We start from the raw sequence: 13506 nt of genomic DNA on the forward strand, positions 1-13506 counted from the left end.
ACCTTTGATAAAATGATGAATATAACATTGAAATGATGAAGTTGACCAAAAATCAGTAGTTTTGGTTATACTTTGACCATAGTTGACTGTTAGGTCAAACTAGTCGATCGTTGACTATTTGAGCTGTTGATCGAGTATTCTGAAGAATCAGAGCTTGAAACTTGTCATGAAAATATTATAAGGCACATGAGAGACCCTGAGGTCCCCTTGAGGTGTCAGAACCTGATTTTTCTTTGAGATGAGCAAAACCCTAGTTAGAGGGTTGTTGTTTAGGAGAGAGACTGCATGCTTTCTTCTTGTATATCTTTGAGCATTTGAAGATCATATGAGTCAAAATATTTGAAATATGGTGGGAAAATTTTGGGGTATGACAGCCTCATACGATCAAAGAAATCATTTGGCTCCCTCTACCTAGGAGATGGAATATGTGAAACACAGATGGACCGTTTGTTAACTCTTGCGCATCTTCTGGAGGGCTTTCTCACAATCATAGAAGTGATTTCTTGTATGGCTTCTCTGATGTGGTTGATGGGAACTAATCCCTCCATGCTGAGCTATTTGGTGCCATTAGAGCTATTGAGATTACTTCACACTTTGGTTGGTCTAAATTATAGTTGGAAACTAATTTGAAAATGGTCATCCTTGCAACTCATGACTCAAAAATAGTCTCTTGGAGCATTCAAACTAGGTGGCTTAATGTTATGGTTAAAGTTAGACATATGGAATTTTTCACCACTCATATATATAGGGAAGAAAACCATTATACAAACAAGTTAGCTTCTAAGGCCTCCCTTCCTACTCCCAAATAGTTTGGAATTCCACTCCTTTCTTCCTAGTTTCTTCTTGGTACAAGAACAAACTATTTCTTTTTCGGCAAAATATCCATTTTAGTCCCTTAACTATATCCTTGGGTCTAGACTGACCCCTTAATTCCTTTTCGTGTCACATTGGTCTCTTAGCTTTCAAAATATTTCATTTTAGACCTTCTTGTCTAATTAGTGACAGATTTTTAGCAACTGATTTCAAAGTTTTTTCGTCGCTAATTAAACAAAAAGGACTAAAATGAAATATTTTGAAAATTAAGAGATCAAAGACACGAAAAAATTAAAGGACCAAAATAAATATTTTGCCTTATTTTTCTATTTATAATATGTGACATTTATAAAAATGTTACTTTTTAGGTTGAATTAAATATTAGGCTTTAAATTGTAAACAATATTTTTTATTATTTATTAATGAGAAAAATAATACATGAGTTGAAACAATAAATAATTAATAATATTATAAAAAAAAATTATAATTAAAAAACTTTATTGGTTGTCTTGATATTTTTTAAAAATACATATAAAGATATGGAGAAAATAATATGAAAAAATAGGAGATGTACTTATAAAACAATTTTACACTGTCAAGTAATGAAAGAATATCAAGTATTTTGCCAATTCACCTTTAAATTTTAAAATTATTTAAATGATATGATAAATTATTGGTTTATTCTTGAACGATAGTGTAAAACTATTTTACATTGTCCGTGCATGCCTATTAATCTCAAATAATATATAAGATCATGTTGTTACAAAAAAAAATATATTCAAGGATCACTCTATTATAAGAAAATAATTTAAGGGATTCCGGTATAATTTTGCCAAAAAAGAATTATAACTTGACAAAAAATATTTATTATTATCCATTTAAAATTTGAAAAAATAACATTTTTTATATGTCTATTACTATATCCTTAAAATAAAATTATTAAAAAATAATTTTTTTGGATCTCACATAATTATTTGAAGATTCAGTCAAACAAAATTTTAAATAAAATACACTTATTAGATTATAAATATTATTTTTTTGGACTTCATATAATAATTTGAAGATTCAGTCAAACAAGATTTTAATAAACATTTGACTAGTAATAAATGGAAGCACTTGAATATATATATATTAATAATATTATTGGTTTAATAAAATATAAAGTTATATATTTATTATTAGATAATAAAAGTAAAAATATTAAAATACATATCCTTTCATGAAAACCTCCATTTATCTCAACACCTCTATAAATTTATCGTCACTTTCTATTTGAAATATATATCTCTCTCTTCCAAAAAAAAATTTGCTTGTGTTGTGCTAATTGTAAACAATGAATGATGTTCCAATTCGATCATCTCCCAGTACCACTAACCATGGCACTGAGGTTGATGTTAGTGGAACTCGAGAAATGTGTGATGTTCCAATTCAATCAGTTTCCCTCACCAACAACATGGAGTTTGATTCCTCTTCAACACAAAACAATGTTGGTGGAAAAACATGCCACCAGGTTGATTCTTAAGCCTTTATATATTTTATTTATTTAACAAATTATATAAACTAAATTCTTCAAGTTCATATATATGTAGAGCCAACACAAAAAGAGAACATGGTTACATTCAATTATTTCATTTAATTAAACAATTATCGATGATGCCAACATATTAGTGTCCCATTATGTGGATGTGTTTGTGTTGATGGTTCATGGTTATATTTAATTATTCCATTTTATTAAATTTGTACTTTTAGGTAAATGTGTTAAATAGAGTTTAATTAATGGGTTACAATTGATGTTTGATGAATTGTAAGTATAAACGATTCTCATATCTGGTTCACATTGCCTGTATTATTAACTTAAGTATCACGATCCATGTTTTGATTGCAAATCTTTTATAAATTCCCAAGTTAATGTGAAAAATCGAAATATTCCTTGATGGATTATGAGTGATGGATCTTTGAAGGCTTATTCTTTGTGTGTTTATCTCGATTTATAATTTTATGTTCATATGTATTTTCTTTAGTTTTTTATTAAAAGCGAGTGCTAACCCAATATAAAAGGAACAGAGACAAAACAGCCGAATCAGAATATACAACCACAAACCAAAAAACGATTAATTTTTTTCATGGGTAAATTGCTTATAATGGGAATTATATGAAAAATAAAAAAATCTATTGATAGTTTGTAAGGTGATTGTATTTTGAGGTTTAACCACACTAGCTATAAATTTGGTGTATCCGATTAATTTCCAATTTTTGAAGTTTATTTTGATACTAACATGTTTGTTTACATGATTTTTTACATTGAAGTGTCGTCAAATAATCAAAGATGTTGCTGCAATCTGTAAAAATCCAAGGAATGGGAAGCCATGTGTAAACAAGGTTTGCCAAAAATGCCTCAAAAATAGGTTTGTTTCACCTTTTTCATTTTTAATTTGGTCTCATTGTGTGTTTTTTATTTTGTACATTGACGATTTTTGCGTATTGAATATAGATATGGGGAAATGGTAAATGAGGTAAATTCTTTGACTGATTGGAATTGTCCGAAGTGCAGGGGAATTTGTAATTGTAGTTGTTGCAGGTAAGTTGTTCCATGATTAACTAGTCTGAATTTTTAATTTTGTGTGTTTGTTCTTATAGAATATTGACATTGTAGGAGAAACAATGGTCTAGAACCTACTGGTGCTCTATCTAATACAGCAAAGGCATCCGGTTTCAAATCAGTGTCAGAAATGCTTATCAATGAGGAGTCAATGGATTTCGAATTGAACAAGGTTAATAATGTGGATGTTGTGCCTTCACATGAAGCAACTTTGGGAAATGTATGCAATTCAAACTAATGAATTCACTTTGTTTTATGGTTACTAGCTTCTCCTCACGTATGCAATTCAAACTAATGACGAAAAGTGAAATAAATGTTTTGATTATCATAGTAGTTTTAATGTTTGGTTATTATATACTACAGGATCTTATACTAGATCCATCTGCTATTAATGATACTGAAGGTGGTATTTCAAGTATGGACATTGAACAACATCCAAATGTCGGGAAAGGTGTTGTAGATACTAAAATAGTTGAGAAAGAAATTCCTTTGCCTACTGCCACAGAGATTACAGCAATATTAGACATTGAGCTTCGACCGGAAGATGTTGGAAATGCATTGCAGTTTCTAGAATTTTGCCGAGTGTTTGGAGAGGTATGCCTTTGTCATCGTTGATTTTTGTTCTTATGTTGAATTTTCTCTTAAATCATGTTTGATTGATTGCAATTTAGGTTTGCAGCTAAATTGACCTAATGAATATATTATTAATTATAAAAATTATTTTAATGCAAATAATAGTCGCAAAACGTAAGTTGATTGTTCCAACATTAAGAGACTTTTATCTAATAAAGTTTAAATCAATCAATAATCATGAAATAAAATTAGGACTATTTACTATTTTATAAATATCATGCAATCTAAAAACCATTCCCTGGATTTACTTTGTAATTGATAATTTAAATGGTGTTTAATTGGTTATTCTTTACTTGAATTCCATTAAATTGAACTAAGTTCTCTAGACATAAAGTTTTTTTTTTTAATATTTGACATAATTTTATTTTATAAATGCTTTCCAAATTGCTTTCGATATCGAGACATGATTATAATTGCTTTCCAAATTTACTCACATTTCTCCCTATTTATAATCAGGCGCTCGATATCGAGAAAGGAGAAGGTGAAGCAATTTTACAATCATTGATACGTAAACAAAATGTGTGTCAAGGTGAAAGCACCTTAGTTGTTGAACTCCAAAGCAAACTGTTGACTCTGATAGTATCTGATTCAAGAACTAAGTGAGTTTATCTCACAATTCATTTTGCTAACGCATCTATTTCATTTATGAAGGGAGAGAGAAATTTATTTTGTATAAAATGTTTCAATGAACTTTGTTAATTATTTATTACTTTGGTGCAGGTCCCCATCCTTAACTACTAGTGATGGAAATAATTCATGGTTGAAAATTCTGCAAGATTTAATAATTAAATCTGATCTTGTTCTAAAAGAATTTCCCATAGATTGGCTTAATGAAGGCATTGGTGGATATTATGATTTGGATATATCTAAAAAGCTTACCCTTTTGAATTTTATTTGTGATGAAGCACTGGGCACTACGTAAGTAATTCATGATCAAACAAGAAATTATACTTAGAATTTTTCTATTACTTCATTGTTTGCTTCACTTTCATCATTTGATTAATTTTTTCTTCTTCCTTTGTATTCTAAATAATAGTCTTATTTATGTAAAAGGAGATAAACTTTTTGAATATATATGTTCAGGAAACTAAGGAGTTATATTGATGATCAAAATGTAAAATATGCTGAAAAAAAGAAAGAAGCTAAATGCAAAGTTGCTGCAGCTAAGGAGAAGGTATGTAACAAATAGTTCATGTCAAAACAACAATGATTAAACACCTCACATATCTACGAATTAATATTTAAACTAATCATCATTTCGTTGATGTATATAAATCGAATAAATTTTTGTTGCAATATATTAGAAAAATATTATTTTATTTAAATTATATCAAGCATATGAGTTGGTTTCCTTTATTTTAGCATTATCTTTCTTACATTAAACAAAATTTTGTATATTTGTTTTTCATATTTAAAATATTTATATATTTTTAAGTTGACACAAGTTGGTTTAATATTTGTTATTTGTTTTTAGAGTAGTGCTATCATAATGTATAACATGGTTCTTTTATTATTGTGTACATGTTATCTACAGGAAAAGAGTCTTAAGAAAAATTTGCGGGATGAAATGGAAAAAGATGCTATGTCAAATGTGGATAGACTTTCGATATCAGAACCTAATGAACTTATTGTAACACTAAAAAGTGAAGCATCCAAAGCTCACACCGAGTTTCTTGAGGCAAAAGACGCAATTTCTAAATGTATGAATATATGACCTATATATATTGTAATAATTTTAATGGTAATTCAATGATTTACATTTTTTTTTCTTTTACTATTGCAGGGAAACAAAGTTCAGATGCTATCAGAATTGAGCCTGAGTTCTCCAATAGTAGTGGTCAATCATTTTGGAAGTTAAAGAGTTATAATAGTGAATGTGATCTCTTAATGCAAGGTAATTCTCACAAAAAACTAGCCTAATTTTCTTGAATAATGGCATTAAAATTTAGGCATTTTCTAGTTTTCTAAAGGATAAAAATTTACAGATATCACATTAAAGCAAGAGGATGCGACTCTTGCCGAAGAAAAATGGCTTTTTTATGGTCCTGAACAGAAGGATGAGATTGATATGTACATTAATTCAAGGTACACACTTTTATTTAAGTCATACCTAGTTAACAATGTAGTTTAGAATATAAAACAAAGTTTTCTGACTAATTAAAACCATATTTATCACATATATTAGGAATCTTAACATGATTATTTCTTAAACATTTTGAATTTACAATAGTAATACTAGCAGATTATTCAAACTATGCAATGGTCATTCAAGTATCAACTTATAATATTTATGATCATAAATCTCAACGTGTAATTTAAGTATTGAATATTTTTTTATGCTTTGTAGTTCAATTTGAACTCTCCCCTAACCTCAGTAGGGTGAATAAGTGGAACAATTTTGTTAATGACACACTAATAATGTATATTTCTTTTCTGTCATGTTTGCAGAACTAAAAGAAATGAGTGAAGACACATCACTAAAAGTTTGCTTAGAAGGAGTGTCACAATTACAAGAGAAACAAGATGGATTACTTAATGAAAATAAAATAGAAGTCTAAAGGAGTAACTGAAGTGAGAGAAAAGTTAAACCCTCTCCACTCATGAAAGAAATTTATTTTCAATAATGTTTGGAAAATTTGTCAGCTGAAATATTTGACAGTCCTAGTTGATTGCTTGTGTTATTTCCTTTTCTTAGAGCTTATTGGCTACATATTTGATAAAAAATAAACCCTTTTTAATGGAAATCAAATGTTCATTAAATGATTTCGCTAGCTTCACATGGATTTATCCTTTTAAAACAAAATTCAGATACAACATATGCCTTTCTCCAATTCAAAAACTTGATAGAAAATCAGTTCAACAAAAGAATAAAAATAATTGAATGGCATGGTGGTGGTGAATATAAGGCAGTCAAAGACATGCCATTGAAGCAAGAGTACAGTTCAAGATGTATTGTCCATATACCTCCCAACAAAATGGTAGGGCTGGGAGAAAATAGAAACACATTGCAACTTTTGGGCTAAGAGAAAATACAAAAAAGGCGTTTTAGCTTCAATTTTGGACTCGGTCTCAACTCCAACGCTAGTAACATCAATTTATCATCACACACACACAATCATAAACAAGTTTTCAAACTTATTTTTATCAAGAAAACACTTCTAAAAATGCCTTGAAGTCATGCTAGATGACTTGAGAGTTGTAAGGAAAGTTCTTGGAAAAACTTTTTCCTTGCCAATCGAATATCATTTATAACTGATCAATTGAGTTAGTGCAAAAATATGCCCTAAGCAATTAGGATAACATCTTAATGATAGGCAAGGGCTATTTTTTTTGCATTTTAAAACTTATTAATTGGTTATTTTTAGGCCAACCAATCGATTAGAGCATTATGTCAATCAATTGTCCCATCAATTATGACCCTAAATTTTTTTCCTTTTTTGTGTCCACCTCTAGCCCATAAACAAATGTCTCTTCCCACATTTTTTTACATCCAGAAAAGTGAACCTTCATTCCTCACTTATCACTATCTCTCTCTAAAAATATTTCTTTCTACTTTCTCTAACTAAAGTTTAGTCATAGCGCTTTCGAAAAAATCGCTTTGCAAGTGAGACAGCTGTATTTCTGGAAGGATGGATTTGTAAGTTTGTTAAGGAAGTTTTTTTACCTTGGTCTAACAATACATCTATTTAGGGATTTTTTTTGTTTCAAAATTAAACCTGTTAAAAGCTTGGTTTAACTTTATTCGGTTTAAGCTGAGCCCGATATTAAAATATTGTTAAGTTTCAAGATTAGTCTGGTATTAAAATCATCTAGGTTTTTGGTTAGACCATAGTTCAGTTCGTGAGCTCATCCTGGTGTTAAAAACTCTCTCAGGTTCAAGATTAGCCCGTGCATAATATTGGTTTGAATCTTGAAGAACAAGCTCTCCAAGTTTATTGTGGAACGAAGACTAAACACTTTAATCCACTGTTTGGAAGGAAGACTCGCCGCTTCATTATTTATTCTTTGTTTAGATGGAAGTTAGCCACAAACTTCATTTTCCTTGTATAAATGGGTTTGAGAGTTCAACCTACTAAAATCTCTTAAGTTTTACCCTCTTCTCTGTGTAGTCACGTGTCTAATCACTACACCAAATTTGATATTTTGTATCGCTTAATTTAATAGCACTTTAAAAAAATGCTATTAAAAAGGAAACAAACACATCTATAATAGCACTTTATAGTGGGACGCTAGTATAGGATACAGTGAATGTGATTTTGATAGCACTTTGTAAGAAAATGCTATTATTAAACTTCACTAAGATAGCACTTTCTTTAAAACACTATTAATATTCTTCACTATGTTAGCACTCTTTTAGAAACACAATTAGTTTTCTTCCCTAATCTTCACTAAAAGAGCGCTTTTAAAAAAACGCAATTATTTGACTATCATTTGTTAGCGTTGGCAGGAAAGCGCTATTTAATTATAAAATATGTAATAAATAATAAAATTAATTATAAAAAGAAAAAGTCTTTTGGCGAATAACCTTTTGTTTTCGACCACAAAGTTTTTGCAAAAAACAAAACACATATCCACTTCCTTCGACCTAGCATAGTCCTCTTCGTCCTCTGATTCATCGATTCAATCAGTGTTCTTCTACCTCAGTCCTCTTCTTCCTCTGATTTATGCACTTTTCGCACGGTCAGTTCAGATTCACCTCTGATTTCCACTCGAATAGAAAGAATAAAGAAAACTCAATCTCCGTTGAACTCAGCCTTCGTCAGCTCACCACCGTCATCTTTATGTTCATTGGTATCTGATAATCTTTGTTTTGTCAGATTATTACTTTATGTTGTAAATTGTAAAATTAGGGATTTGAATTTGAAGATAATTTAGTTTCTACCATTGTTAACTAATTATAAGTGAATCCTTAATTTTTCTGAGCTTTGCAATATTTTAACCTAATTTGAAGATTCACGGTAAATAACATTGTGTTTTTGATTGGTGTATGAAATTGGGGTTTTTGTTAGGTGGAAAGTTGGTTCATCAGATTACTAAGAAGAAGACCTGAGTGTCCTGTTACTGGAATAAAGATCCAAAGGGTATGAATCTATATAAAGTTTGATTTGCACTTATCAATGGACAAACAGGGATGGATTCAAAAGGGGAAACTCCCTGCTTCCAATATTATATGTTATTTCCAGATAATTACGAATTATGTTTTCATGTTTTATACACTTTATTGGTCCTATGAACAGTAGTGATTCACCAAGAGATGTTGGTTTAAAGGCCATAGAAAAGATGGAGATCAGCTTATAATTGTTGTCATTCTTTCAACACTACAAGAAAATTGTTGATTAGCTGGGTGAATTTGCCAGGTGAAAAACACCTCGCAAATTATTGCACTTGTGGGATGCATAACACCTCGCAACTCAGTTTTTTTTGGAAAAATAAATATTAATGTTTTTCCATCTCGCAAAGGAGGGAAAAAAGTTTGAAAATTTGGAAAAAAAGTTGCAGGGTGTTAAACACCCCGCAACATTGTTTTAAAAAAGTTGTTGGAAAATAAAAAATTGCTTTTACTGAAAAGTCAGGGTGGCAGGTGACCGTATGATGCTTTTACTGACACAAATGTTGCGAAGTAAAAAACACCCCGCAAGTTGCAACGTATTTGTACGTTGCCAGGTGAAAGCCACTCCGCAAGTTTTTTTTGAAAATTTTGAAAAAAAGTAATTCTGGCAATTAATGATAGCACAGAGTACCAGGTAAGTGTTGCGGGGTGATATTTGCATTTGCGGGGTGCTTTCCACCTGGCAAATTTGAGCTTTTTTTGTAGTGCAATGATGACATGGCATTTGTAAAATTTGAAAAAAAATCGATCTTTTATATATGTGTGATTGTGTTCAAGCTAATTAACAAAACCAAAATATTATACGCCAACATAAGCGACGACATCTATAACTAAAATTTTTTTATTTAATTTATTTTGACCATCATACCTTTCAACTGCTTTGAACATTGCTATATAATTTTTGCAGATTGGTGAAAGGAAGAAGATTTGTAAATCTGTTGGAAAGCAAGGTAAGGAAACATATTCATGGTTGGTTGCCTTTATTTAGTTTTTTTTTTGTCATTAGTTTTTATTAGTAGATGATGTTCAATTCCACTGTATATATGTGTTAGGGATTTAATAATTGACTTACATTGCTGGCTATTAGACTACTTGGACAGTTGATAAGCTATAAGCATGAATCTTTAAATTAACAAAAGCAATACCAATTAAAAGTGGAAAAAGAATAAAGGTAAATAAATGGGTATGGGCAATAGTTTCTTCTTGCGACATATAAAAAACACAAAAAGGATTGTTACTCACCGAAATGATGTTGCGTTTGATAAGTTGATCTTTGGTAGCTATTCTCTAAGTAAAACTCTCCGTCCAAAAAATAGCAATTTAGGTGGAGCTTCAACCTTCCACAACGAAACTAGCGCCTTCGCAGTCACTTCTTGACAAACATAACATGCAGAATCCGCAGACAAAAATAACTCCCGACATCGTCCACTCATAACCATCTTCGGACTTCACTACCCAAAGAGACCTCAGATAACACCTCCTGTAATTCATCTCCTACCAACAGAAAAGAAGGGTCGTTTATATCTATACAGGCCTCCAAGTTCCAAGACCAATCACTACCACTCCACGAGACAAATTCCGCCACGCTGCAATTCTTACTAAAAGCAACAGCAAAAGCCTCTGGAAAAGCGTCCATAAGGGCTTTATTTCCCAGCCATCTAGACTGCCAAAATGTTGTCCCACGACCAATGTTCACAATATATGTAATAGCACCTGTGAAAAGATTAATACAATTATGAACAAAATTTCTAGATAGAATCATATCATGCCACCATATAGAATCCATGTGATTTAACACAGAGTCATTCCCAATTAAAACTTTAATAACTGGATTACATATCTTCCTCTAAGCAAACTACTACAAATCGCCTCAGACTCATTTACAATCCTCCACTTCATTGTTGTAGCAGAGCCAAATTTAAAATCTTGACATCCTTTACTCCCAAACCACCTTTTTTATTTGGTTTGCAAAGTGATTTCCAACTTACGCAGTGGATAGTACGACCAGCTTCTTTCTTATTCTATAAAAAATTACATTGTCTTTTCTGAATCTCATTAATCACTTTTGAAGGAGCCCTATAAAAAGATAAAGAAAATATCAGTATTGCATTCAACACTGAGTTAATCAACATCACTCGACCCGCCAAGTTCAAGTGTCTACCTTTCCAAGTAGCCAATATAGATTTCAGCTGAGATATTAAATCCTTCCACATTGAGATCTTTCTCGGACTATCCTTAACATTAACCCCAAGATAATTGAATGGAAAAAAATTAATATCACAATTCAAAAAACTTGAGGCCGCTTCCATTAGCCAATCACTAACGTGTGTATACTATATAACTTGCTCTTTAGAAAATTAATTTTCAGCCCCGACATCAACTCAAACCCTCAGAGAATAGACTTAATTATCCAAAAATTATCACTACAACCATCCGCCACTATAATCGTATCGTCCGAAAATTGCACTAGGTTGACTTCTTCTTCTCTGTTGATCTTAAAGCCTCTAAAGACTCCTAATTCCACCGCCCTCCTCATTAGACGCGACAATGCCTCCGTGACAAAACGAGAAGAAAAAGGGAGATAGGATCCCCTTGACGAAGCCCTTTTTCCACCTTGAAATCCTTTGTAGTTCTGCCATTAATAATGATTGAAGAATAACTTGTGAAAATACAACTATCCATCCAACTTAACCATTTTCTCCCAAACCCCATATTGATCAACATAAAACGTTAAAAGTCCTAATTTACACAGTCATAGACTTTTTCAAAGTCTACCTTCAAAGCAACATAATTTCTTTTCTCTATTCTTGCCATATCCAAAACCTCATTGATCAAAAGAACGTCGTCTAGGATATTTCTATCGGGATCAAATGTTGATTGATTGACCGAAACTAGTTTTCCTAACACAACTTTAATTCTTGCATCCATCAATTTAGAGAGGATCTTATGCAAGCTTCCCACAAGGAATATAGGTGTGAAATCGTTAAGAGATTAAGGATTATAAATCTTAGGAACAAGCGCTATGAATGAAGAAGTTGCTGCTTTTGTTAACTTAGCATCCTTATAGAAAATCGTCACGAATTTGAGCACATCCAGTTTGATAAACTCCCAAGACAAGCATTTATTCCAGTTTGGCCCCAGGCTTTTATTCCCGTCACAGGCCCAACCCATATCTTTAATTTCAAATTCAGAGAAAGGCCTATCCAACCACATACTATCCTCCTCACTTAGACATTTAAAGTTTAATTCATATGGCACAGGTCTGCTCCCACTACTATCTCTGAAAAGCTCTTCAAAGTGACATTTCACCTCCTCTTTCACATCTACCACCCCTTCTACAAGACCATTCCGCTCCATAATTGCAGTAATCACATTCCTCCTCCGCCTATTCTTCAGGGAATTATGGAAGAAACGAGAATTTTAGTCTCCTTCTTTTAGCCATAGCTGTTTAGATTTTTGTCTTAGCATACATTCCTTCAATTTCAGATATTTCCAAAACTCCCCTATTACTTTATATATATATATATATATATATATATATATATATATATATATAAATATATATATATATATATATATATATATATATATATCCTCCACAGTAGACGAGATGTTCTCTCCGTGATGTTCAACAAGCACCCTATCGAGAGCATTCTGATTATCTACCTTTTCACAAACCTGTAGATCAATCCAGCCAAAAATATCGCGATTCCACTTCCTAAGAATTGGTTTCGATCTCTTCAGCTTCTCATATAGTACAAAATCCCCACGCCCTTCCACTACTAACTTTCCCCATTCCTCCTTTAAGAAAGGTAAAAAGCCCCCATGTTTGAACCAAGTGTTGAACCTAAAAGGCTTTGGACCCTGATCTAATTTCCCCATATTGAGCCAAATATGACAGTGATCTGAAATATCCCTCTCTCCCACTCTTTGATCAATAATACGCCAATCATCTATCATCTTATTAGATATGAGAAACCTATCAAGGTGACTCATAGCCGTTCCATTCCCTTTATACCACGTAAATCTGCCTCCAATAAACAGAATATCCAAAAGATTCATATCCTCAATAAACCTTTTGAAATCTTCCATATTCCTACTACTGTGACTTCCCCTTATTCCCATTCTTTCCTCCCTACTACAAAATTCATTGAAATCCCCTCCTAAGCACCATTCAATAATACCACTAGCCTACTTTCTCTACACCAAAATTCTCCACAATAACCTCCTTTTAGAAGCGTTACACAAAGCATAAATATTAACAATATTATATAAACCTCCTTTCCAATTAACGGTGATGCCTACATAACCACACCAAGAGAAACTGTAATTGGCAAAAAATAGAGTCAGA

The 13506-nt window shown here is 31.7% G+C and overlaps 2 protein-coding genes across 2 annotated transcripts; one reads left to right on the top strand and one right to left on the bottom strand.

Moving 5' to 3' along the window:
- Positions 1-2116: 2116 nt before the first annotated feature.
- LOC131647390 (uncharacterized) lies at positions 2117-6736 on the top strand. The gene is made up of 12 exons (XM_058917288.1): positions 2117-2323; positions 3121-3218; positions 3305-3391; positions 3467-3632; positions 3776-4006; positions 4502-4644; positions 4766-4963; positions 5129-5219; positions 5580-5745; positions 5829-5939; positions 6031-6130; positions 6494-6736. The coding sequence occupies exons 1-12, from the start codon at positions 2147-2149 to the stop codon at positions 6510-6512; spliced, it is 1587 nt and encodes a 528-aa protein (XP_058773271.1). The 5' UTR covers positions 2117-2146; the 3' UTR covers positions 6513-6736.
- A 5410-nt stretch (positions 6737-12146) lies between these two features.
- On the bottom strand, positions 12147-13280 carry LOC131650609 (uncharacterized). Its single transcript, XM_058920310.1, has 2 exons — positions 12834-13280; positions 12147-12545 (listed from the first exon to the last, which is right to left on the bottom strand). The coding sequence occupies exons 1-2, from the start codon at positions 13278-13280 to the stop codon at positions 12147-12149; spliced, it is 846 nt and encodes a 281-aa protein (XP_058776293.1).
- Between the last annotated feature and the right edge of the window lie 226 nt (positions 13281-13506).

The sequence above is a fragment of the Vicia villosa genome, linkage group LG2, assembly GCF_029867415.1.
Source record: "Vicia villosa cultivar HV-30 ecotype Madison, WI linkage group LG2, Vvil1.0, whole genome shotgun sequence".
Taxonomy (NCBI): domain Eukaryota; kingdom Viridiplantae; phylum Streptophyta; class Magnoliopsida; order Fabales; family Fabaceae; genus Vicia; species Vicia villosa.